The sequence below is a fragment of the Orcinus orca genome, chromosome 6 (assembly GCF_937001465.1).
Source record: "Orcinus orca chromosome 6, mOrcOrc1.1, whole genome shotgun sequence".
Lineage (NCBI taxonomy): Eukaryota > Metazoa > Chordata > Mammalia > Artiodactyla > Delphinidae > Orcinus > Orcinus orca.
Genome location: NC_064564.1, coordinates 52,464,272 through 52,491,621, shown reverse-complemented (window position 1 = coordinate 52,491,621; position 27,350 = coordinate 52,464,272). Strand labels below are relative to the sequence as shown.

At 46.0% G+C, this 27,350-nt stretch overlaps 1 protein-coding gene across 3 annotated transcripts in view; it reads left to right on the top strand.

Moving 5' to 3' along the window:
- The window catches only part of ACER2 (alkaline ceramidase 2), a 93,367-nt gene that overhangs the window by 27,767 nt on the left and 38,250 nt on the right, over positions 1–27,350 (top strand). The window contains exon 6 of one of the 3 annotated variants that reach the window (XM_049711075.1): positions 5,681–10,459. The exons of 1 other annotated variant lie outside the window; for it this stretch is intronic. In XM_049711075.1, the coding sequence (XP_049567032.1) occupies positions 5,681–5,783 (103 nt within the window). In that variant the 3' untranslated portion in view covers positions 5,784–10,459. Of the gene's footprint in view, positions 1–536; positions 5,248–5,680; positions 10,460–27,350 lie in introns of those variants that run through there. One more of the 3 variants, XM_004276098.3, reaches the window with a different exon arrangement.

Below are 27,350 nucleotides of genomic sequence, written 5' to 3'. Positions count from 1 at the left end.
TCGGTTATTTCCTTAGTGCCTCTGTTTTATTTATTTTGTTTTTTTAGTTTAATTCATTCATCAATTTATTTACATGTCAATCCCAACTCCCAGTCTGTCCTTCCCCCACTTCCTTCTCCCTGGGAACCAAATGTTCCATTCTCTAAGTCTGTGAGTCTGTTTCTGTTTTGTGAATAAGTTCTTTTTGTTTGTTTGTTTAAGATTCTGCATATAAGTGATATCATATTAGTGCCTCTGTTTTAAATCCTGGGGCCTCGGGTCGGCTGAGCCCCAAAGGCATTTGCAGGTTTTTCCTGTTATCAAGCTGGAATGTTTCAGAACATTCCAAAAGAGGCTTTGTTGGCTCAGGAGTTACCATTCTTCTGCTATTCCAGGGATTGTTGGGCAACCTCACCCCTTCTTAATTAAAGGAGGCCCCTGCCTGTCTTTGCATCCAGGAGAGGCAGGTTAGCCGGAGGGAGGAACGGGCTAAACCCAGCACAGTCTCACTTGCGTCGGGTTCTCTCAGTTCTCACGCCGCCACGTCTCTATCGCAGGCACATCCTCATCTGCCTGGCCGCCTACCTGGGCTGCGTGTGCTTCGCCTACTTTGATGCTGCCTCCGAGATACCCGAGCAAGGCCCCGTCATCAAGTTTTGGCCCAGCGAGAGATGGGCCTTCATCGGTGTCCCCTACGTGTCCCTTCTGTGCGCCAACAAGAAATCACCCGTCAAGATCACGTGATGGCGAGGCAGTGGCTGGCCTCTCTGCTTATCTTCTCTCACGCACCTAAACTTCATCTCCCAGCAGAGACAGCCAGCGGGGTTCGCAGAGTCGGGGGTGGGGTCTGTCTTTTAAAAATTCAGTGCCCTTGGGTTCTAACTAGTGTGTCTGTGGACCGCCAGGACTCCACGGTGCCTGGGGAGCAGCGGGTGTCTTCCCCTTTCCCAAAGATGGAAAGTAGAGGGCCGAGGGGCACTAGGTGTGTCTTCTCAGTGTCACCTCCAGCTGCAGTGGTCATTGGGCTGCGTCCTTTATGGTGATGGCAGAGCCGTCCCGTGGGGGACCCAGCGCTGCACACGCCTCGCTTCCTGGTGAGGGTTTGCTCCAGATCCCACCGTTCCCATGTGCTCTCGGAGCGGACCCTCCCTTGACAGACAAATCCTGCGCCCGACAAGACCCTCTGACTGTATGATGGAAGAGGCCAGAGATTTTCATTTGGGGAAACTGTCCTGAAACGAAAGCAAACAAATGGAACACACACAGGGCTCGCGGCTAAGGAGGCTGGTTTCCCCCCTTGCATCTCTCCGTAACCCAGGGTTTACATACATGTGTGCATCCTTTTCCTGCTACCTCTTCTGAGAGATGGGAACTTGACTTCAGATCAGGGTGAAGCTAACAAGAAAAACCCTCCGTGTATGCCAAAAATGACACTCCACTTTAAGCCGTTCTTGAAGATAAGCGCAAGTTTTAAATGCTGACACGGTCCCCGCCCCTCAGCCCAGTACGCTCCAACACACAAAGAGAAGACTAGCTACGGTGTGAGTGGTGTGAGCGTTCCATGCAGAGACCCACCCCTTTACTGCTTGACCTCTGTGACATTGCCAACGGCCTGTGACAATCGTGGTAGGGGTCCTGGTTCAAACTGGAGCAAACATGAAGTTTTAGAAGTTGTTCTCATTGGAAGCCTCCTGTATGCTGTCCTATTCCGGAAATTATCCTCAAGAATCTTGCCGCTTCTGTCTTTGATATTTACTGTGGGAATTACACTCGGTATCCTCACAGTATGAGGTGCTTCCTATGGTTTCTCCGCGCCGGCGTTTGACCACGTGCTTTTCTTAAGTGCTGGCCTTAACTACACACTGGCTGCTTTGGGTGCAGCAGGGCAAATCTCTTGCCTTCTGAGTTCTCACCTAAAGTGACACTGGCTGCAACTGCTGTCCTCTTCACTGGGCTGAATGCGAGACTCCGCATATGTCTTCAAGGTGCGAGGTGGGAATTCGTGACCTCAGGGATACTCATTTTAACTCAGGCATCTCTTGCTTTGCAACATTCCATCACGGGAGAGGGCAGAACAGATGTGTCCTTCTTGTGTGGATGGGAATCATGTCACTATCCTAAGTATTTAAGAGTTGGGCAGTAGCAGTTTTTGGCTTGTCCGGGAACTCTTACTCTGGTTAAAATTTGCACAGAATTGCAGGTGAAAAGTCCAAGAAGCAACTGAATTTAGACTTTAGAAATGAGTGACTTTATTCTACTTCTGTGGTTTTCAAATTATTTTAGCAGCAGAACCCTGTTTGCAGTAAGAAATCTTTATGGAGATTTATTTCGAGGTTGAACTTATAGCACTTCGTGAATAATATAAAAGGCAGTGAAAATGGAAATTAACAAATTGGTCGTTTCCAAGGTAGAAAAATTTGGTATTGAATGAGTGTACATGTTGCTTTATTATAGTTTAAAAAACGGTATTTGAATTAAATACTCGTGGAATCTTTAATGTACTCATATGAGACCTAGGTGGCTTGTGGAACAGAATTGGAAAAACTGCTCTTAAGTCCTTTGGGTTTCAAGTCTAGAATTTTCTTTAAAGGGAAACGTCAGACCATCCAGATTGACCCACCAGGCACGGATTCTCATCTCCTCCATCCTGCAATATAAAAATGCTCCAGGTAGGGAGTTTGTTGTATTTTAAGCCCAGCTCTTTTAGTGGGAAAAAGTAAATAAGGAGAAGCAGAGAGTGTAGGAAATGTTTTGTGTGTGTGTGAGGTTTAATTTCTGTCTTGAAAGCTCCTCAGTGATGGGAGCATTGTCCCAACCATTAAGGAGGGACCTTTCTCCCTATGAAATGAAGGGTGTGTTCCGTGGGAAACACCACCTCCAGCCCCCAAGGCTTTGACATTGCCCTTCCGGAAGGTTCTGAGTGACCTTTGGAAATAGGGATACAATGTGACTCTGCTGGAAGTAAGGAAGTAAGTACACTAACTCACAGGACTATTTCTCTGCTTCTCCTACAAGACAAATGACTAAGTTAAGTTTCGGAGAGAATGCTTTTGTTATGAAAAACAGAATGCCCTTCTAGAGATTGGTTTTAATGAGATGAAGACTGAGAAAAAAGTGTGGAATGGGGTATATTTGAGGAAGACAAGACTTTGCTTTTGAACAGAAATCACTATGCTTGCCAGCGTGGGATGGTAAATCAAGAGAGTAGGAATAGGGCTTCCCTGGTGGCGCAGTGGTTAAGAATCCGCCTGCCAATGCAGGGGACACGGGTTCGAGCCCTGGTCCAGGAAGATCCCACATGCTGCGGAGCAACTAAGCCCGTGCGCCACAACTACTGAGCCTGTGTGCCACAGCTACTGAGCCTGTGTGCCACAACTACTGAAGCCCGCGCATCTAGAGCCCGTGCTCCTCAACAAGAGAAGCCACCGCAATGAGAAGCCTGAGCACCGCATCGAAGAGTAGCCCCGGCTCGCTGCAACTAGAGAAAGCCCACGTGCAGCAACGAAGACCCAACGCAGACAAAAATAAATAAATAAAATAAACAAAATTTTAAAAAGAGTAGGAATATACCAATCTTACTTTAAGTTAGGTTTATGGCATCATGTATATTTACATTTGTATTCATAGTGCTCATAGCACTACATGCATTTTAAAGAAAATGGGGATATTAAGAAAAGTTGATGGAGAAGAAATAAAGTAATGTGTATTTCTATAGCTCAAGGACAACCATTGTTAATATATTTTGATATATTTCCTTCTTGTCTTTTTTTTCCTAATATAGTTGTCCATTGATGTCTTTTAGAGCTGACAGTTGATCTTGTACCTTGAATGGAATATAAATGCCAGTTGTATATTTTTCCTGAAGAGCAGGTTTTGGGATATACGAGAGAGTTAGCTATGCTCTTGAGTGTTCATCACTGGATTCTAAGACTTACTACTGAGCCTTCCCTTTTAATCGAGCCTCACATGAATGGGCCCTAAGAAATAATGAACTGAATTCTGCTTTTTGATATGCTTCTGCACTTAGATGGACAAGTCATAGAAAATAGCTGTTAAATATATGGTTCTACAGGTTTTGATGTTTTCAGATTTTAAAAAAGTGCATAGCTCATTTCATTAATTGATGTGAAATCAAGAATCCTTTTTTCCCCCCCTGATAATTCAGGGAAGTGGAGATTTGACATTTAGGAGTTAGGTCATGGCGGTTCCTCAGCATGGCTATTAGATATTTGTTCTGGTTAGAATTTGCCTAAGAGAGATACCCAGCAGGAACTGGATTTAGAATATTAAAAAACATTAATTTACCAAGTGATCACTTAAGTTAATGATTCTTGTTTTATAGTGTTTGATGATTTTTAGAAAATATTTTCTCCCCTTTATTATTATAATGTAAAACAAGCACTTCAGTGAGTATATTGCAGGTGTTTGGGGATGAGATATCTACACCTGTTTGGTAATAGGCTACCTTTTGGGGGAACTCTGTGCCTGTCCTTCTGAAGAGTGCCTATACAACATGAATTGTGGATCAAAGTTGTTCTGTTGGGGGACTAACCTTGATGGTCATCAAGCACAGGCTTTGTAAAAATACCATCACGTCTTCTATTTATTGGATTTCTCAGGTGTGTAAAAACTTCTTACTAGTTCATTATGCTTACCTGAGCTGCTGCCATACCGAAGGCTCCAAAACTGGGATGTGATCCTTCCCTGGCTCTTTATCCCTCGGGGCTGACATGGAACCATCTCTGGGGGACAGGTGAGGGCTGAAGCTTGCCTGGCCAGAGCCCCCCCTCATAGCTCCTTTCCCCAAATGAACTTGGAACCTTTAATAGCCAGCTCTTTGCCTGGGTCCTGCTGACCCAGCTGGTCAAAGAGGAGTCTCGGGCCAGGTTGGGATTCTCAATGGATTTTATAGACATCGTTCTCCTACAGATGTTTTTTTTTTTTTTTTTTTAATGACCCCTACTGTAAGGGACTAATTGTTTGAATTGTGTCTTTCCCTATATGTTAAACCAGATTTAAGGCGATGTAACCACAATATGTAATCAGAGCAAATAGAGTATTTTCAGATATATACCTTGTTCTGTCCTTCATATAGGGTGTGCTGTATATGGGTGGTAGGCCCACGGGCTGTGGTAGCATTTCATCTCCATTACTTTGGGAGTAATTCAAGGCCTTTTGAAATGGAGCTTTTGCACTTTATGCCCTTTTTTTGAACTGACTGTGATAGCTATGTTTGATATTAAAGCTATAAGTGGTATTTTCTGTGAATATGTATATGTTTGTGTTTATTTCCAAAATGATTTCTGCAGCGGCTGCAGTGAGAAATACATTTAATAGATCGTAAAGTGCATTTGTTCAAATTCAGTTATTAATGAATTTGGATATCATTGTTAGTAAACATACTTAAAATTAGTGTAGTTAATTGTTGGTTTCTTCTCAGAGCTGTGAAATGAATACATCTACATATTTCCAGTATAGAAGTACCCACAGGCAGTTTATTGAAAGTTCTATAATTATGTCATGTGGATATAAAATCTCAAATATAGAAAACAACTCACCTAAGCTGTAGTTCATCCAGTCACTGGAAGGAAGATCATAGAACAATATAATATAGTAAATGAGTTTAGAAGGAAAATTCTGTATCTATGTGTTTTTCTTAATTTCCTGTGACCATTTTTTAAAAAAAATATTTATTTATTAGGTTGTGCCGGGTCTTAGTTGCGGCATGCGGGATCTTCATTGCGGCATGCAGACTTCTAAGTTGCGGCATGCGTGAGGGATCTAGTTCCCTGACCAGGGATTGAACCCGGGCCCCCTGCATTGGGAGCATGGAGTCTTAACCACTGGACCACCAGGGGAGTCCCTCCTGTGACTGTTTTTTTAAATTAAGGGATTCATCGGCAATCATATTTATAAGAATAACAGGACTATCAGAGGAGGAAGCAGCAGTATTAGTATCATTGCAGTGGTTTTTTTTAGACTTCTTTTCTGGCCAGGGTGAGGGGATGAGGGGTGGATACAGAGGTCTTTGATAATCTGCTGTAAGCAGTGGGTCTTGGAAAATGCCCAGACATAGAATTTTCTGGGTATTCAGATGTCCCTAGAAGCCACCCAGATGATGAACTGTGTGACAGGACACAAAGCCAGGACTCACATCCTTTCTGGTGATGAAATTGGCAACTCCATAGCTCCACTTTCCCGACTGCCCTCTGAGACCAACCCCAGGGCCCTTCTCGTGTGAGGACTTTCCATTATGAGGGGCCAGAAGGGGGCAGACCCCGGGGGCTGGAAACTTACACCTTAGGAGTTGAACAAATTTGGAATTCACCTCTTCTCAAGCCTCTCCTGGTTTATGGTTTCAGCCACTCCTTAAGATGCTATCTGGGTCTGATACTATTCTGTCTCCTTTTGCACTGTTGAATTTTTCCATAAATTAAAAAAAATGTTTTAAATACGCTATTTGGGTTTTCCTCCTCGGCTCTCTCGGGTGGGGCTCAGCCCCCTCTTGCCCCACTTTATAGGGGCTGGTAGCCCCTTTCCCCAGTTTGAAGAGTTATCTGTATCTCACGTTGGCACCTCTGTCTCTGATCACCTCCAGGCCTGGTGACCCTCTGAGTATTAACTCACGAAAGGGAAAGATCAACCTCACCTGGGTTTTTGTTGGCTTGTTTTATGTTTCTCGTTAAAACATTTGATTCAACTGCTTTTACGAGCAGAGACCAGACGTTATTGTAGCAAATGGCAATAAAGTCAGTAGAGTTTATTTTTGTGTTAAGGCCGGTGGTGGGAAAGTGGCTAACTGTGAGGCTAGGGGCATGGGGTGACAGAAAATGCATAATGGCATTATTGGTGACACTGGCTAGAGATGGATGCTTGTGAACAAAGAAAACCTTAGCCATCAGGGTGGGAGGGACCTGGAGAGACTCCTGGAATATACTGCCATCTAGTGGCCTTTCAGGGTATTGCTACCAGGGCACAAGTGAAGTCCTTCCCGATTGCTGATCATCCCAGGACTCACTATAATTGTCTTAAAACTCCCACAAGTTATGCAGGCTCTTTTTATTTTTAAAATTATTTTATTTTATTTATTTGTTTTTTGGCTGCGTTGGGTTTTCGTTGCTGCGCGTGGACTTTCTCTAGTTGCGGTCAGCGGGGGCTACTCTTCGTTGCGGTGCGTAGGCTTCTCATTGTGGTGGCTTCTCTTGTTGCAGAGCATGGGCTCTAGGCACGCGGGCTTCAGTAATTGCAGCACCTGGGCTCAGTAGTTGCGGCACGCGGGCCCTAGAGCATGCAGGCTTCCATAGTTGTAGCTCACCAGGTCAGTAGTTGTGGCTCGTGGGCTCTAGAGCACAGGCTCAGTAGTTGTGGCACAGGGGCTTAGTTGCTCGTGGCATGTGGGATCTACCCGGACCAGGGATCGAACCTGGGTCGCCTGCATTGGCAGGCGGATTCTTAACCACTGCACCACCAAGGAAGCCCTGAACACATATCCTTTTTTCCTGCCAAGTGGAGTCAAGGAGGCCAGGGTTTGAATGCTGGCATATCCCTGAACCAGTGGGGTGACTTTCAGCAACTTGATTTACTTCTGAATGTGTTTGCACATATGGAAGGCGAGAATAACGATCCTGATACCCAACATGGCTGCTGTGAGGATTCATTAGTCTATGGCAAGCAGAGAGCTCAGCACTTGGTATGGAACAGGGGTGGGGTTATGGAATTCAAAATGAGACAGCTGTAGTTATTATCTTACATGGCTGACCTGCACCCATCATACAGATGTGGCACCATTATTTATATTGTGGGTCACCCTCTCCATGTAAGCCCCATCAGGGAAGGTTTATGTCTAGCTCGTGGCTGTATTCCCATAGCTTAGAATAGTTCCTGGCACATATTAGGTGCTCGGTAAATGTTGGTTGAGTGAATGAATAAGAGAGTCACCTGGAGACCCCACGGGGTGGTTAGATAGATATTGGTGGCAAGTCTAATGGCCACTGGTTCAGGACTTTTTTTTTGGCCGTGGCCCGTGGCATGTGGGATCTTAGTTCCCCAACCAGGGATCGAACCCATACCCCCTGCAGTGGAAGTGCAAAGTCCTAACCACTGGACCACTAGGGAATTCCCCAGGACTTCTTTTTTGCCTTAGAACCTGGCTAGTCTGTGTTCGAAAAGAGCCTTACCTCATCCCAAATCAGAGGGCCCCAGACATTTCCACCAAGCACCCTTTGTCAGGAAAAGTTATTTTTCTTGGAGAGAAAGCAAGAAGGGAGAGAATGCCTTGTCTTACCCTCCAGTGACAGAGCCTAAAACACACATGCCTACATGGCTCATGTTCTTGGGAGAGACACACAATAATGTGGCATCTGGAAAAAACCCAGGTCAAGACAAATTTGTGACAGTTCCTTCTCTGTCTCTGCTTCCCTGTTGATGAAGTATATAACAAATAGTCCCATCCAGTTTCCTGCTTTTTCTTCTTTCCAAGAAAAACTGAAAAAAAATTTAAAGACACCTGGGCAAAAAAATTCCTAGCTTATGAACCAGCATTTCTCCATTATAACTTTCTACGATGATGGAAATGCCCTATAGCCTTGCACTGTCTGGTATGTTAGCCACCAGGCCCACGTGGCTATTGAGCATTTGAAATGCGGCTGGTGCAAATGAAGAACTGAGTTTTTAATTTTGATTAATTTGATTTAAAGAGCCACACGTGACCGGTGGCTACCGAGCATGGTGGACAGTGGACAATGCAGATAGACAGAGGAGGGACAGGAAGGGAGGCTCAAACAGGGGTCAGACCCTGGAAGTCTTGACCAGAAAAGCCTTTCTGTGCTTTTCAACATGGGTGCACTGTGGTCAGCTTAGAGCAGCAAATGAAGTCACGTTCCTTTTAATATTCAAACCACATGACTTTGAGCCCTTATCCCACCTCTCTTTCGTCTCTTGCACAGGTCTCCTCCCTCCTGGGAAATCTCATAGTCTCCTTGAGGGCTTCTTTTGCCCAAGGGACAGTCGTTATTACTCTTACCTCCAGGAGGGAAAACCAGGAATCCTGGTTCTTTGGCTGCTGCCGCCACCTTGGCCACTAGGTGTCACTAGTGGCCACACAGCCACCTCCAAGCAGAAGGCAGGCACCAGGTTGGGGGTCTGGGGACAAATAGGGGGTTGGAGGTGGAGAGGAAGTCAGGTTCTGGAGGGGGTGGAACTCAGGCTTAGGAACACAGTAGAGGCACCAGATCATGTGTTGATGTCAGGGAAATGTACCCAGGAAGCAGGAAGCTGTATTCCTTGTCTGGTTGTCCTAAGGGAATCCTTCCTGCCTACATCCTGCTGAAAGAAGAGGCTTTTGGAGTATGTACTCTCTTGCCTAGGTGGACCTCAGTAGGCAATCCCCCTCATAAAACAAAGTCATTTGATGTATGTGCTCATCTTGCTGTCTGAGCGCTTCATCTTCTCTGTGGTCAATGTAGAAGAGAGAGATTTCTGGCAGCAGGAGAGGGGGACAGACATGGGTCCCTGCGCCACCTCCCACTTCTGGTGTGATTCATGGGAGCAATTCGACTCCCCGAACACCTGTACAGGAGAGAAAATAAGACCTGCCACACAATTTTGCTGCTTTTGATTTTCTCTCCAAGATGAGATTTTAGTTTCCTGACAACTCATTGCTCAGCTTACTGACGGGGCTCAACTCTTGCCAGTTGACTGACTACTAGTTTGAGTGTTATTAATGTAGCCGGGGGAGAACTGAACTTTCTCTCCTGGTGAGATTTAATGACACTCACCCCAGCTGCAACACTGAAGTCAGAGAGACTGACCTCCAACCAGCTACTTCATTGGATATGTCACTTATTTTGCATATGAGGAAGCTGAGGCTTAGAGGAATTGAGGGCAGTATCTACCTTTCAGATGGTGTGATGGTCATATGCCAACTTTGCTGGGACAAGGGGTGCCCAGGTATATATTTGGTCAAACATTACTCTGGCTGTTTCTGTGAGGGTACTTTGGATGAGGTTAACATTTAAATTGGTAAACCTTGAGTAAAGCAGATTGCCCTCCACAATGTGGGTAGGCCTCATCCATCAGTTGGAGGTCTGAACGGGACAAAAAGACTGGCCTCTCTTGAGCAAGAGAGAATTCTCCAGCAGACTGCCTTTGAACTTCATCACAGCCTTGGCTTTTCCTGGTTCTAAAGCAGACAGCCTTTGGAGTTGAGCTGGAACTTCAGGTCTCCTGGGTCTCCAGGCTGCCAGCCCACCTTGCAGATTTTGGAATTGCAAGCTTCCATAGCTGCATGAGCAAATGCCTTATAAAACACACACACACACACACACACACACACACACACACACCCTATTGGTTCTGTTTCTCTGGAGAACCCTGATTACTACAGATGGCCATGAGGGCTAACTGAAATTACAGTGTGAAAGTATCTAGTACGGTACTCCATGCATGGTAGGTGCTCAATAAATGCTACTTTGTTTTCTAACTCTCCCAATTCTCTCAGTCAAGCATTAAATAGACACGGAAGGAGAGGAAGACTACTTAGAAGCTGGGCCTAGAAATCCACGGATGAGTCTGTTTATGTTGCCCACTGTCAATGGAAGACCTGGTTTCTGTCAAATTACTCCCAAGAGGCAGACTCTCCCAGGGTCCCTCCCTCCCCCACCTGGCTCCAGTCTCCCAAGCCTTAGAATAAGAAGGCACATGGCTTTCTTTGTTCCCTGGCACTAATTGCTTCTGGGTGAGTAACAATGGGAAGAAGATTCCTTTCTTCTTCTGCTCCTCAACAGTCTTTATGAAGCCACACGTGTATTGGAGCCTGAAAAGTGTGGAGGTGGGTTCATTATGCTTCCTTAGATTCATAAGGCCTCTTTTCATCTGTGTTCTCCTTACCAATGGATGGCAATTAGAATTACTTTTAGCATATTTGAAAACTTGCTTTTCCCTATTGCACTCTGGAAATCTAAAGTGCTTTGCTACTCTTATTTTTCCTATATATGATTAACATTATAAAAAAAAACCCTCACTTACCCTATTGCATTTAGGTTCTTTCAAAATACTTTATTATTCTCATAGTTTGGCACATGTGTTACTTTTCTAATGCAGCATAACCAAAGTAGTGTAAGATGAGCAGTCTCCAACACCATCTATTTATTATCTCCCAGCTGTGTAGGTCAGAGGTCCAGGCATGGTGTAGCTGGCTTCCCCGTTCAGGGTCTCCTAAGACCGAAATCAGGTGTCGGCCAGGTTTCTTTTTCATCTGGAGCTCTGTGTTCCCTTTTATACTTATTTGGGTTGTTGGTAGAATGTAGTTCCTTGTGGCTGAAGGACTGAGGATCCTGTTTCCTTGCTGCCTGTTGGCCGAGGGTGCTCTTAGTTCCTAGAGGCTACCCTCAGCCCCTTGACACTCTGTCTTTTCCTCTAGGAACTCACACTCTCAGGCTTTGAACATCTCAGAGAAGGGCTCAATTCCTTTTAAGGGCTCAGGATAACCTCCCTTTTGATGAATTCAAAGTCATCTGATTAAGGACCTTAAGTACATCTGCAAAATCCCTTCTGTCATATAACATGACAAGAGTGATATCCTTCACATGCACAAGTCCCACTCCCACTCAAGGAGAGGGGATTATGCAGAGTGTGGATACCTGGGGGCAGGAATCTTGGGCACTGTGTTAGTTTCCCAGCACTGCCCTAACAAGTACCACAGACTGGGTGGCTTAAACAACAGAATCTATTGTCTTGCAGCTCTGAAGGTTAGAAGTCCAAGATCAAGGTGTCAGCAGGGTTTGTTCCTTTTGAGGACTGTGAGGAAGGATCTTTTCCATGCCTCTCCCCTAGCTCCTGGTGGTTTGCTGGTCATCTTTGGCATTCCTTGGCAAGTAGAAACGTCCTCCACTCTGTGCCTTCTTCACATCGTTGGTCCTTCTGTGTGTCTCTGTCCAAATTCGCCCCTCTTATAAGGATACCAGTCATATCGGGTGCGGGGCCCACACTACTCCATCATGACCTCATCTTAACATCTGCAATGACCCTATTTCCAAATAAGGTCACATTCTGACTGGGGGTTAGGATTTCACCGTATGAGTCTGGTGGGGGTGGGGAGGACGCAATTCAGCTCACAGCAGGTGCTATCTTAGAATTCTGCCTACTACAGCCTAAATAGCATTAACATCCTGATCATCGATATTCAGTGGTTCCTTTTATGATTCTCCTGAAAAATGCCTCAGATTTACAATATTTTATATATTCCAGTTCCTTTGTCCTTTTTTCCATCAACTGGGATAAGAATCAAGGATGTGGGGGTGATTGCCCTGGTCATGGAGATCACATCTGGCTCAAAATTCCAAATTCCAGTAGAATCAGAGCAAGGGGGCTTGAGGTTTCCAATCCCCCTTAGTCCTGGAAGGATCCAGGGAGACTAACCTTTCTCAGGCCACCACTAAAGTTTTCTGCAGCTGCTCTAGGCGTTTTTTGTCTTACCAACTGGTAACCTTGAATCACTGTTGGGTTTCCCCTTTTGGAGCGGGCTGGGGTGGGTCTCTTCATGCTACCACAAAGGCCGTGCATCTGCTCTCATCTGTTGGCCCTTTGTCCTCTCTCTGATCTAAATCAGGGGTTGGCAGCCTATGGCCTATGGACCCAATTGGTCCACTGCCTGTTATTGTAGTGCTCTATGAGTAAGGTATACATTTTTACACTTTTAAATGGATTAAAGAGAAAGAAACAAAAAGAGAATAATAATCCAAAATTCAAATTTCAAGTGTCATTGGAAGACAGCCATGTTCACTTGTTTACATATGGTGTATAGTGGCTTTCATGCTACGGTGGCAAAGTTGTGACAGAAATGGCATGGCCCAGAAAGCCTAAAATATCACCATGTGGCCCTTTATAGAAAAGTTTGCCAACCCCAGTTCTAAATGGTGGTGTTTGTTAAGGCATGTTCCTAGACCCTCCGTTTTTGTTTTTTCTTTTATACTCTTTCTTGGTGACCCCATCTGGTCCCATAAGTTAATTGTCTTCTGTATATTGATGGCTGTACTGAGCTACAGACTCATATATCCAATCCTTCTCTTCTTGGATACCCAATCTTTTCCATCCTGCAGCCCCCTGCCACCCATCAAGCCATCAGCAGGTCTGGTTGATTCTACTATCATAACAGCTCTTGAACCCACTTTAGATCTCCACCGGCATTGCCACCACTGTCACCCAAGCCAGCACTCTCTTGCCTGGACCACCACAATGCCCTCTTAATGCGCCTCCTGTCTTGCCCCCTTATCTAATCTACTCTCTACATTGCAACAATCTGTGAGCTTAAAACTCACTTTACATCATGCCACCCCCCTGCTTTAAATCTACTGTCGTTGCTCACTGTTCCTAGAAAAAAAAATCCAAATTCCTTTCTGTGGCCTCCAGGACCCTACAGAATCAGGTCCCATCACCTCTCCCTTCTCATCTTGCACCATTTGCCTCTCACTTGCTAACTGTAGTCACAGTCATTTTCTTTCAGCTCTTCAAATCTGTCAACCCCTTTCTCACCTCAGGGCATTTTATTTATTATTATTATTTTTTTTAAAGGTAGGAGAATATTTTGTTTTAAAGATTTATTTTTATTTATTTATTTTTGGCTGCATTGGGTTTTGCTGCTGTGCATGAGCTTTCTCTCGTTGCGGCGAGCGGGAGCTACTCTTCGTTGAGGTGCATGGGCTTCTCATTGTGCTGGCTTCTCTTGTTGCAGAGCACGGGCTCTAGGCCCACGGGCTTCAGTAATTGTGGCGTGTGAGCTTCAGTGGTTGTGGCTCGCAGGCTCTAGAGCACAGGCTCAGTAGTTGTGGCGCACGGGCTTAGTTGCTCCGCGGCATGTGGGATCTTCCCGGACCGGGGCACGAACCTGTGTCCCCTGCATCGGCAGGCGGACTCTCAACCCCTGCGCCACCAGGGAAGCCCTCCTGTGACATTTGAATAAATTTTTGCTGACTCGACATCAAGCTTGGCTTTGTTACTTAAAACCGAGGGAGACCTAATGAATGCAGGAGGAATCTAAGAAGAATTATTGGGGAGAGCTAGATCTTGGGCAACTCCGGAACTGAAGAAGCTTCCCTACCCTCAGACCCCTAGAGGCCACATCTGCTGTGGTGACTGGCGTGCTGTTTAATGCTGTCCCTGTCTTAGAGAACCAGCTGCTACTTGATTTAATAATACATTAGTAATACATATTGTTTCCTTATCACATTAGCTCAACAAATTTGGGAGGGAAAAAAGGGAAAAAAATCACTAAAATTTGTCTTTCACACTTTTCCCCTCTTGCCTTTGAAACCAACTACTGCAGCTGCTAACAGAGGTCTCTCTATGTAGAATGTGTTTTGTCCTTCTGGAGAAGACAAAAGAATTATTAAAAGGGCAGGCAGCTGCTTGTAATGACAGGAGAATGCAAAGTGTTTGTCAGCATTAACTCTTCTCTCCTTCCTCAGCTGAATCGCCATGGTCTTCCTCTTTGTCCCTTTTTGGCTCGTACTGTTCCGGTCCAGGAATGTAGAGGCCTTCGCCCTGCCTGTCCTGCATCGTCTGTGTTAAACCTGCACGAGTCTCACCTCTAAGACTTTGAGCAAACCTAACAGCTGATAAACTCTACCCTGACTTACGGACACAATCTCCCTTTCTTTCACAAATGCTCGGATCATGCAATGTTCTAACAGGGGTATTTGCACAACCATTTGGCACGATGGGGATAATGACAGAGTCTGCCTCGTGAGGGTGCTGTGATAATTAAATGAGATATAGGGCCACGGGTTTCAAACTTGGCTGCACATTAGAATCACTGGAAGAGTTTCAAAAATCCCATTGCTGAGCAGCACCTAGATATGTTCAGTCAAAATTTCTGGTTGTGAGAGCCATCCGTCAATATTTAAAAAAAATCTCCCTAGCTAATTCCAATGTGCAGCTACATTTTGGAGTCAGTGAGATAGTACTTGTTTGTAAGTATTCAGTAAATGGTAGCTGTTTTTATTATTATAATTAAAAATGGAGAATTACCCCAGTTTAACAGACTGCTGAAATTGAGGGCTTAGTAGGACCCAGATTCATTTTTTTTTAATACTTTTTAAATTAATTTATTTTTGGCTGCATTGGGTCTTCGTTGCTGCGCGCGGGCTTTCTCTAGTTGCGGCGAGCGGGGGCTCCTCTTTGCTGTGGTGCGCAGGCTTCTCACTGCAGTGGCTTCTCTTGTTGCGGAGCACGGGCTCTAGGCACATGGGCTTTAGTAGTTGTGGCACGCGGGCTCAGTAGCTGTGGCTTGCGGGCTCTCGAGTGCAGGCTCAGTAGTTGTGGGGCACGGGCTTAGCTGCTCCATGGCATGTGGGATCTTCCCTGCCCGGGGCTTGAACCCGTGTCCCCTGCACTGGCAGGCGGATTCTTAACTAACACTGTACCACCAGGGAAGCCCCTCATTTCTTCTTTAATTCACCCATCTAACAATAACTGAGCGTTTACTACCTGCTAGGCTCTGTGCTAAATTACTCCTCTCCACTTGAAAGTAAAAAGATAGTTATCGCCTTCAGAATGAAATTCAAGTTCTTTAGGACAGTCTTCCCACGCCCCCAACCCCGCTTTCTGTGTGCTGTTACCTGCCAGGGCCATGGCCCACATGCTTGTGAGCTCCAGCCACTCCCAACTATTCATAACGTTCCAGGCCCTTTGTCTCTGGGCCCTTCTCCATACTCTTCCTTTTGCTTAGGATGCGCTTTCCACACTCCTTCTGCCTTTTCACTTGGCCTACCTTATGGGATAGAATTCCTGGTACAGAACCTGTAGGACAGATGGGTGCCTAGCACTCGCTGGCAGTTCCGCATCCCCCATCCCCCGTGATGGGCAGCTGGCCGATGTCCTCTCATTGTCAGTATTCTGTGAGTGCCCTGCAGGGGTGAATGATTAGTTCTCAAGGTCTTCTCTCTGCAGAGAGGCTGGGCCAACCTCTTTCTGCTCTTCCTCAGGCCTCACTCTGGTGGAAGACTGCGCAGGCCCAGGCAGGCTTTCTTTCCTGTGTCTTAAGCTTAACTGGTCTGTTGTTCCAAGACCCCAAGAGCTGCTCCCCAGGGCTCCTCTGAGGGAGAGAACTTTTCCTCTGGAATCATCCAAGGGAGCAGGGCAGCTCAGAGCTCCCTACTCGGAATGGCCTGAGGGAGGCTGGATCTTCCGTGGCCACTACATGAAATCCCACGGCGTTGGCAGGCTTTGGCGAGTAATGTGACTTTATGACCAGAGGTAACCCCTGAATACTATGCTCCAAAGGAGAGAGACCCTCTGGTGCATCTGTACCTGCAGGCACCTAACATAATGGGTGAGGGGCTGCGAGCTGTGATAGCTGCCACAGCTGCTAATCCTGCTGAAGGAAGGACTGCTGTTAGGAATCTTGTAACCCTTTCCTCACTCTGACCTCCAGGGTAGTCCTGCTTAGAAACATCGCAGTGCCTTCTCTCCATTTCTGAGTCTGTCAGGAGGTGGTCTAAGGGCATAGACTTGCCTGTCCTGTCCCTGGACTGACAGCTCTTTCTATAGGAGCCAACCAAGAAGACCTTACTCAGCGTTCCAAGTCTGTCCATACACACACACACCCCCCTTGATTCTGGCTTTTCCAGCTCCAGGCCTGTGCCACGGTACCTCCTTTCTGTTCCATCCTTCAAGATTCATATTCTACTACTGGGCATGGGGAAGGGGAAATCTGAGTGTGTTCTATACATAATCTCACCTAAACTTTTGCAAAAATCTTATGTAGTTGGTGTAGTTATTCCCATTTTACAGAAGAGGAAACGTTCTTCCCAAGGTCACATGGTTGGAATACCGGTTAACTTCTGCTATGTTACAAGTCATCGCCAAAACTAGTGACTTAGACCAACCACCATGTGTGTAGCTCACAACTCTAGAGATTATGTGGCTGTCAGCTGGGGTGTTGGGAGTAGGACACAACTCATCACATGATCTCTTTCATACTCCAGCAGGATAGCTGGGGCTTGTCCATATGGCAGCCTGGTAGGATTTTGCTTGGAAGGCTGGATGGATGCAAGTCCTCTTGATACTTAGGCTTGGAACTAGTACTGTCACTTCTGCCATAATCTATTGGCCAAAGCAAGGCATGAGGCCTGCCTGGATTCAAGGGATGGTGAAATAAACCTTACTTATTCTTTGTTGGGAGGAGCTGCACAGTCCTATTGCAAAGGGGCCTGAATACCGGGAGGGGTGGGATGGAGGGTCATGTCCACTTCTGCAATCTACTGTAGTTGTTACGTGACAGAGGTAGGATTTTATTTTTCAGTTGCAAAAATAGTGTACACACACGAGAAGAATTCTAACAGTAAACAAAAGGGGAAATGAGGAAGAGAAAGTCTCATTCTTAGTCCTGGACTAGGAAAAAACATTCTAATCTAGTCCCACTCTCCACATAGAAACATGATTGACAGTTTCTTGTGTATCTTGATGCGATTTTTTTTTCCCTGCCTGCACATAGATGGGAGCCCGACATGTGCAATTTCCTGCACTTTGTTCTTTTCACTTAATAGTAACGCAACTAGGTTCTTTCCATAGCAGCACAACTAGAAATGCTCCGTTCCTTTTAAGGTCTACGTAGTGATCCACTGAAGAAACATACCATGTTTATTCAACCACATCTCCTACTAGTGGACACTTCAGTTTTCTTCTGGTTTTTTTAAAAAATAATGCTGTGGTGACTATCCTTGAATATCCTTCTTTGTGTACTTGTAGACTAGATTCCTAGAAGAGGAATTTCTAGGTTTAATAGCAGAGTTGAGCCTTGATCTGTTCCCAGAGCACATGCCCTTTTCAAGATGCGTCTCCAGTTACCCACTGTTCCTCTAACCTTTTCTGTAACTAGAAGCTACCTTAGGAAGCATGTCCCCCTGTGTACATATGCACATATTGGATGATGGGCATGACCTCTCCACACCCTTCCTTCCTAAGCAGGCTCAAGAGGTCCTGAGCTATGCATTATTAAGCTCTTCCAAGAAGATCCAGATGTTATCTTTCTGTGTCTTCCTTCATGATGTTTTTCAGGAGATATGTACTACTCTGTTACAGGCCAATGATAAAAGAATCCTAGTAACAAATGTTAACATACAAATGGTAGGTTCCATCCAAGTGAAGACCTAAGGTATAAATGAAGATTTCACAGATATTACAAATACAGACAGGTGGTAAAAGAATTAAATCAAATCATCACACAGCAATAATAGCAAAGCCCTGTTGTCACACTGAGCAGTTATATTACATGAATTCTGTCTTTGTTCTTGGCAACTTTAACAGTTCATGAACATTAAGTATAGTAGCAAATATGCAGTGAAGATATTTCCTAAGATCCTATTTTTTCATTCTTTAATATTGTTTTTGGGTTTCTTCATGGATCCTGATGCCCACATGCCACCTGCCTGGATGTTAGTTGGAGCCCTGAATTCTTACCAGGTCTGTATGGACTTGACTCTTTTATGAACAGTGGGTTGGTGACTGTCAGAATCTGGAGGTGGCATGCAAGCACGCTCAGATACCTCACTCCATTTCTCACAGCCTCTGATTATGTCCCTGAGTAGATGTAGGCAGTAATTCTGTGGAAGGGAACAAACCACAGGGGGCTCATTTCTGTGATGTGGGGAGAGTCTGCCTTTCAGGGCTGCTCTGCAGATAGGTTAAAGAAGTGGATTTCTAGAGAATGCAGTTTCAAAGTAATTACTTAATGGTTTGAGTTCTTTAGAGAATTATAGGCATGTGCCTCAGACTTCAGAGCAGGAGGTACCCAGTTTCCTATCTGTTACTTAATAACAGAGACATTGCTGCTATCAAAAAGGCAGCGTTCTGAAATGTCCCTATTAATATAGCCCAAGGAAGAATGATGTTTTATTCCACGGTACACGGAACAGTGAAGCATTTAAAGGCTAATCACTGCCCAGCCACAATAATCTGTGCATTTCTTCATTCACTTATTCATCATTTATTTATTGAGTGCCACACTGTGCCAAGCACCGTGCTGGGTGGAGACATCAAGATAAGTAAAACACACATACACCTCCCCATGTATCAGTTAGCTCTGGCTCTGTAACAAACACACCAAAACACAGTGGCTTAAAACAAAAACTACGTATTTAGTTTACACGGCTCTGGGTCAACCATTTGGGCCGGGTTCAGCTGGCCAGTTCTTCTGGTCTTCGCTGAATTTACTCAGGGTCTGTGGCCAGCTGCGGGGTCAGTCAGGGCTGGCTGGTCTGGGGGTTCTCAGCTAGGATGGCTCGTCTCTTCTCCACATGCCTCATCCTCCCGCCATCTGGCCTGGACTTACTCACGTAGGGTCTAGGCAGATTACAGGAGAATGAGGGGACGCCTGCTGGGTCTCTTGAGGATTAAGCTTTGAACAGACATAATGTCCTTTTAGTTATTCTGTTGGTCAAATCAGAACAAATCGACTTACAAGGCCAGGGAAAGGTGAATACCTCTTGATAGTCATGGCCAAGAGACTTGGCAACAGACCGGGGAATAATGATGGTTAATTTTTGCAGAGTCCATCTCACTGTCCTTTATAGTCTGTGGTCAGAGGGACAGGAAATTGTGATACGTGCTACTAAGAAATTGTTTCTTTCTCTTCCTCTCTTTCCCTCCATCTCTAAGTAACATTTTTACATTCTACATCAGGGAAATCTAGTCACTCCAGTTAGAACACTTCAACGAGTCAAAGGTCTGGCACAGAGCTGCTATTATACGTTAAAAAGCAGAAATGTTACAAGGCAGTTGGAGCGATCCATGAACCTCATGACCACCAAGCTGTTGGTCACATCACGCACTCGATTCTATGATAGCAGGTCTGCCTTTTAAATATATTATCAACGTACAAACTGTGCCTGGGTTTTGTTGAAACACACTGTATCGCTGCACACACACATATTTCTTCAACTAGATGCAGAAAATCATCTTGTTAAAATGCACGGTGTGAAACCAATGAAAATAAAGCCATAGCCAAATCCGTAGCCATAAAATAGGATCTTTTAACCGAGGACCTTTTTTTAAAATTCCATCAGCGAGTAAACACCTGTCAAAGTATGCGAACTCAGCGCCAACACCAGATGCATCTAATTAAATCAATTTCCAGCTCTTGCTGTCCGAGAACAGCTGTGTGTAAAGCACGTTTTCCCCTGCTCCTTCCCACCACTGTGAAATCACTGAGGGGGGCAGAGAAAGCCCCAGGTGAGTGGGTCTCAAACTTGTGTGCATGAGAATCACCTGGATAGGGGTGGTGTGGGGCATAATTCTTGTTAAAACTGATGTTTTTTTTACTCTACCCTTTCCCCTCGATCTTGGTAATTCTCCCAGGAAATCTGCACACAGGTGGTCAGGATCACCCTTTCAGGATCACTGCCTTTATCTTAGAGCAGTTTTCCTTCCAGGAACTTTAAAAAAATGAATTAGGACCTCATACTTCGTCTCTCTACGTCAGGCAGAAAGTACCAAGTCTCTGCCAATCTAGTTTTCTCACTAAACTTTCTGGAGACCTTGAGATATGAACAGCACTAACTCACTAACGAGAGACCAAAATGCCTTTCAATGAATCCAGTTTGCCGCAAAGGGGAGAGAATGCAGCTGTGACTTGTGGATGGGCGCCTAGGGCTGTTGTTTGAATTTCCTCTAAAACTGTAGATCTGTACAGTCTACGAGTACAAAGGGAATCTGGGGCCACTTAGTTAAACTCCATTTTATGGATACAGAAACTGAAGTCAAGTGTCTTCTCTAAAAGTAGCAGAGATGGGGCTAAAACCCAGGTCTTCCCATTCTCTAAAGTTAGTTTTCTTAAAAAATGTGGAGTCTGCAGTGCTCTGTCTACTGAGAGTCCTTTGGGTGCATGTTCTCTTGTGAGGCAGCCGGCAGAGTGGGGGAGAAAGGACACCCCAAGAGTGTTCTTGGTGCCCCTTTCCGACAGAACTGGAGTCAGGTGACCTGGGGCCTCGTGATTCTCCAGCCCCAGTCCGCGTGTGGGATGCAGCCGCGTGGAGTGTGTGTGGGGGGGAACTTCACGCTGAGTGTGTGCTGAGGTGCTGTGGCGTGTCGCCTGCCACGGCCCCCAACCTTCTTCTGTTCTGGGTTCTGAGAGGAGACAAGACAGGCCTCCCTGCGAGAGTTTCACACCGGCTTAGAGTCTGCCCCGTGCTGACTACGCTGCCGCTTTCCGCGTTTTTCCCCCATGGCAGACATCACTAATCCAGTATGACAGTTCTTCCAGCAGAGCCAAAACCTGGTTTCAGCATCTTCCTCCAGTTAGCTCCGTGGGCAGCCACTTCAGATCATCCAGTCAGCGGGAGAGAGGAGACTAGTTTGCAATCCTGCTTCTGAGTGATTTTGTCTAGAAGTAATTCTAAAATCGACATCCAGGGAATAGGGCTGACAAGACCTTGGGGAGGGAGGGAAGGCAGAGTCAGAGCTATGGAACACTGCGGCTGTGGCTCAGGGCTGGGTTCCCCCCCAGCAGCCCAGGTGTTACATGCTGACCTCTACATGGGCATCCCTTCCCACTGAATCTCCTCTGGTCCAGTGTGTGTGTGTAACAAAGACCCAAGACAACCAGCTGGACCTGAGGGTTCAGTTTGCAGCCATAGAACACAGTGATCCCACTGATGGGGATCAAACTGATGTCCTTGACCTTCCTGGTGTGATTCTCAACCAAACAAGCTACCTTGTGACCAACAGAGAGAAAAAAGTCTTGTGACTCAAAGTGTAGTCCAAGGACCAACATGTTGGCCTCCCTGGGAACTTGTTAAACCCACCTCCTAGAGAAATGGAAATAGAAAAATAAACAAATGGGACCTAATGAAACTTCAAAGCTTTTGCACAGCAAAGGAAACCATCAACAAGATGAAAAGACAACTCAGAATGGGAGAAAATATTTGCAAATGAAGCAACTGACAAAGGATTAATCTCCAAAATATACAGGCTGCCCATGCAGCTCGATATCAAAAAAACAAACAACCCAATCCAAAAATGGGAGAAGACCTAAACAGACCTTTCTCCAGAGAAGATATACAGATTGCCAACAAACACATGAAAGGATGCTCAACATCACTAATCATTAGAGAAATGCAAATCAAAACTACAATGAGGTATCACCTCACACCAGTTAAAATGGCCATCATCAAAAATTCTACAAACAATAAATGCTGGAGAGGGTGTGGAGAAAAGGGAACCCTCTTGCACTGCTGGTGGGAATGTGAATTGGTACAGCCACTATGGGGAACAGTATGGACGTTCCTTAAAAAGCTACAAATAGAACTACCATATGACCCAGCAATCCCACTACTGGGCATATACCCTGAGAAAACCATAATTCAAAGAGTCATGTACCACAATGTTCATTGCAGCTCTATTTACAATAGCCAGGACATGGAAGCAACGTAAGTGTCCACAGACAGATGAATGGGTAAAGAAGATGTGGCACATATATACAATGGACTATTACTCAGCCATAGAAAGAAATGGAGTTATCTGTAGTGAGGTGGATGGACCTAGAGACTATCATACAGAGTGAAGTCAGAAAGAAAAACAAATACCGTATGCTAACACATATATATGGAATCTAAAAAGAAAGGTTCTGACGAACCTAGGGACAGTACAGGAATAAAGACTCAGATGTAGAGAATGGACTTGAGGACACGGGGAGGGGGAAGGGTAAGCTGGGACAAAGTGAGAGAGTGGCATGGACTTATACATACTACCAAATGTAAAATAGCTAGCTAGTGGGAAGCAGCCGCATAGCACAGGGAGATCAGCTCGGTGCTTTGTGACCACCTAAAGGGGTGGGATAGGGAGGGTGGGAGGGAGACGCAGGGGGAGGGGATATGGGGATATATGTATATGTATAGCTGATTCACTTTGTTATACAGTAGCAACTAACACAACACTGTAAAGCAATTATACTCCAATAAAGATGTTAAAAAAAAAAGTCAAATCTCAGGCCTCATTCCCAGACATACTGAAATAGCAATTCAAACCTTAACATATTTTAACAAATCATACAGGTGACGTATATGCTTGAGAGTTTGAGAGGCCTTGGCTTAGAAAGTCACTATGACTTCAAACTGATGAGTATTTGAAGTGTGCTGGACTCCTTGGTGGATGTCATCAAGACAGGCCCTGTCTTCAGAGGTAGCTCAGCACGTGCAAAGGCATCGGGCAGAACATGGACTGGATTTGTGACCCATGTTGTTCTAGAAAGAAAACCCTGTTCTTGTTTTGTGCAGCCTTTTTACTTCTTCCCCCATCTTCTGTTCATTCTTTCATCCTTTCATGTTGCTTCACCCTGCATGGGCCCTGATATCCAACTTTTGTTGGATATCAAAAGTCCTCTTGGTCTCAGGCCCTCCACTCTCTGTTCTCATTGTCTGCTTCTCCACCATCTCCCTGCAGGCTCAGGGTTTTGACTGAGGCCCTAGTTTTGCAGAAAATACTGATATGGCTTGCCTTCAGCTGTGGTTGATTTGTTTTCTGCATTCAAAAGGGCCCAGGCTTAGGCAATTCAAAAGGCAAATAATGAGGTTTGGAGTAGAAGTGCACAGTGGATCCCGTTTGCTGGCAAGAAGAGGCACAGTCTTGTTCAATTGGTCCCTTCATTGGGGGTCTTTCACCTGTTCTGAAATCTATTGAAGAGCCCCGTGGGCTGGGATTCCCATCTCAGTGGGCACTGAATGGCCAAGTGACAGAAGCCAATGATGCTAACCGAGTGACACGCCCTATAATCTTTTCTCTGCATAGGGATTGTTACTCTAGCCTACCACCTTGGAGGACTGCTTTGCCCAGCATTGAGTAATGGCTAAATCACTGTTATTCATGCTAAATTCACTGCTATGGGTCAGACTCTAGGGTGTAACAACTTGACTATGTCCTCTCGACATTTAGAAGAACAGTGATTAGAAGAAGCAAGACAGGGAGTCTAAAGTCTGTCAAGAGAAGAAAAGATTAACTGTTGAAACGGTCCCATTCGCCTTTGCTGTCCCCATTCAGTCCATTGGCTGGCAGACCTACAGCTGCCATGCCTGGCTCCTGCTGGCTGCCAACATTTAGGGAAGGCAGGCATCCTTAAATCTGAGTAACTGAGTCTGTGGATGAATTGTATTTCCTTAACTCAGACACTGTTAAGAAGAATCTGTCACCATTTCCACTGAGAAAAGATTAATGAGAAATATGATTAATTGCTAGTTGTACCAACGCTCTTATGTTTTTTTCCCCTGAGAATTATTTTGGGTGAAGCTTTCCACTATGGCATTTTTATACAAAACTGAATGATCGACTGTCCCCTGTGCAACAGATTAGCCACTAACCACATGTGGCTATTGACATTTAAACGGAAGAAATAAAAGATTTACTTCTCAGCTGCACCATCCACGTTTCAAATGCTCACTAGCCACAGTGGCTAGTGGCTACTGATAAAGGACATTTTCATCATCACAGAAAGTGTTTTAGACACTGCTGACAGTGACTCAGTAGAATTTAGAAGAACATGGGTTTCTGAGTCTTATGGGCCTGGTTTCTTCTGCACACACATTATATCTCACTTCTCTGTGAGAGGTCACAGGTAAATAAGACACCTACATTTCAAATGATTGACTATGCTTTATAGCTCGGTGGTTCTCAAATGTCAGTGAGCATCAGGACCACCTGGAGAAGTTGCTAGAACACAGCTTGCTGGGTCTCAACACCAGTTCTGAGAACGTGATTTTAAGTTTCCAGGTGCTGCCCCTCCTGCCTTATGCAGCTGCTCTTGAATTGTGGAAGCCAGAACACCTTGATCGACAAAGATTAAACCATGGGTATCCTTGGCTTATACCGAGGGGGTCCACAGGCACATTCTTGAGGGTGTGAGCGTTCTTTATAACCTTGGAACAAGTGTGATTTCACTCTCAAAATAAAAAGATTAATCAACACCTATTCAGGATCACTGATGACCATCTGAAAACCGACAGCAGCATGCGATTTTAGTGCCTGAGTTTGCATGTGTGTTTACGATCACATGATCACCAAACGATTTCCAGAACTGGTAACATTGAATTTTGATGTCGTATTTCTTAAACTGGGTTCTGTAGAGGTCACTGAACATATATGTAGGAATCCCAGATTCCCTGTGTTTGAGAAACAGTGACCTGGGGAATGGGGGTAGGGGAGGGGCGGACCCAGCAAGGGCAAGGTCTTATCAGCACTTTTTCAGGGGGAGAGCATGTGGCCTTTTGATTGGAAAGATTTTCTGTTTAGGACTTCCCCTCACCATGAAGGACATTTAGCATTGCTGGGCCTTGCCCATTAAATACCAGGGGGCGCTCCAGAGTCACAGGACAACCCCAAACCATTTGTACACGTTTAAAAATCCCTCTGTGGGGCAACAGGACAGCCTGCTTCTGGGTGAGCAAACCCATAGGCCATCAGCTTTGCCCTGAGCTGGGCCTCTGCTCTTTCTGGCGATACTGTGGCTGCAGCTGGGCCTCGGGGCCTCCCCAGCCTCTGCTTCTCTCTTTTGTCACTCCCAGGCTTCTTGGCTGGGAACTGAGATACTGTGTACTATACAGTGTACGGCCCATCTTCAGGACACTTCGGTGGGGTCACCTTCAGTCTACCGTTTGGCCGGTAGAGGGCAGCAGCACCCAGAACTTCCCGCTTGCTTTGCTTATTGCTAGCGTGGGAGGCGGTAGTCAGCCTAGCACCTCTGTTCCCTCCGTCCCTCTTCCCACCTTGCCCTTCTTTTCGGGGGGGTCTCATCTAGAAAAGATCTTCTCAATGTTCCCCCCATGGCCCTGGCACCCGGTGGCCAGGAAGGAGGCCTGGCAGCAGCAGTGGTGTTCGCTGGACCCCACGAGCTCTTTCCGACGCTTGGAGGCGGCGGTCCTCTCCCCAGGGCCTGGCGCCCGGCGGTGCTTAGCCAGGGCGGGAGGCTGGGAAGCCGGCCGCTGCCCTCCTCACCGGCTTTGATCTGAAATTCTCTCTCTTGCTTTCTTGCCTCCCCTCCATCACCACCCCGCCCCCGCCCCCGCCCCCACCATGCTTCATTCCCAGAAAGAATCTGAGTCAGTCTCTTGTCATTAGATTAGTTTCTGCCAGACGTCAAAGCAGCTGACAGGGAGATGGTGACCCCTCTGCTCCCACTCCAACAGAAAAGGATAAGGAACTAGAGTGGACAAGGGTCTCCTTCGGCGACTCAAGAGCCCTTCCCCGGTCTCCGGTAGAAATAGGAAGAAGATGCAAGCAAGAGTCCCACTTAACTACCCGTTAGCATAGGTCAGAATCTGTAGATTTTGCGTTGCTTTAGAACAAGAATATTTCCCCTTCTCTCGAGAAACACCCTTTGGCTTAGGCCTGCCTCTTTCTAGAAGTTCCCATTTTCCCGTTTTCTCTGACGCTCTCTTTCTTGCCCGCGCTCAAGCATACTCGCTCTTTCCTGGGCCGTGACTCGCATGCGCGGGCTTCAATTAACCTTCTTTATGAAACAAGCAGCACCTGTCCTATCATCAGTGGCTCCTGAGAACGCTCTCTCCTAGGGCTCACAGAGGCTGAACTTCTCTCTGACCCTCTCGGGGGGGGGTCACCCTGCGTCGGTGGCAGGGGCGCATGCAGTTAAGGACTCTCCTGTTGTAACCCACTCCTGCCGGTGACCAAAAGTCCTCCAGTGAGCTCTCGGTCCTTGAAGAAAGGACAAAAGGTGTGATACATCTTAGATCCAAGACCTGGGACAGAACAGCGCATTTCAAAAAGCACTCATCATCCAGGATGCTAAAGTGGGTTCCGGACGGTCCTGGGGGCACCTGGACTTCCTTCGTTGGAGGTAAGTCAGTCTGCAGCGGCCCCAGGGAAACATATTAGCATCAGAGCCAGGGGGCCAGAGCAGAAGTGGCCTGGCCTTGAGAGTACAGAGAGCTGATTGCTAAAATTTGTGTCGGGCATGATATCCAGGTAGGGGTACGGGAAACATGCAGGAGGGGAAGGAGGCTGACTGATGTCGGGCAGCCCAGCCTCCCTGGTGATAGCCTTTTCCTGCTCAGTTTTGCTTTTCTTGCCCCTTCCTACCTCAGGCACCCCCTGCTTCCACTTCACGTCCATCAAAAATTTCCTCCTTTCACACTGAGGCGCAAGTGACTGATAAGAGCAGAGACTGGTGGTGCCTAAGAGTTTTCTCCCAGCCGCCCTTTCAAAATAATTGTTTATAATGGAAGACTGCAAAGACATAGAAACAGAATAGTATCGTGAACCCCCATGTAGCCATCATCCAGCCTCAACAACTGTCAACGCGTTGCTACTCTGGGTTCTTTTATAGCCCCGAGCTCCTCACTCCCAGCTTCAGGGTGACGCAAAGCCAAGGCGCC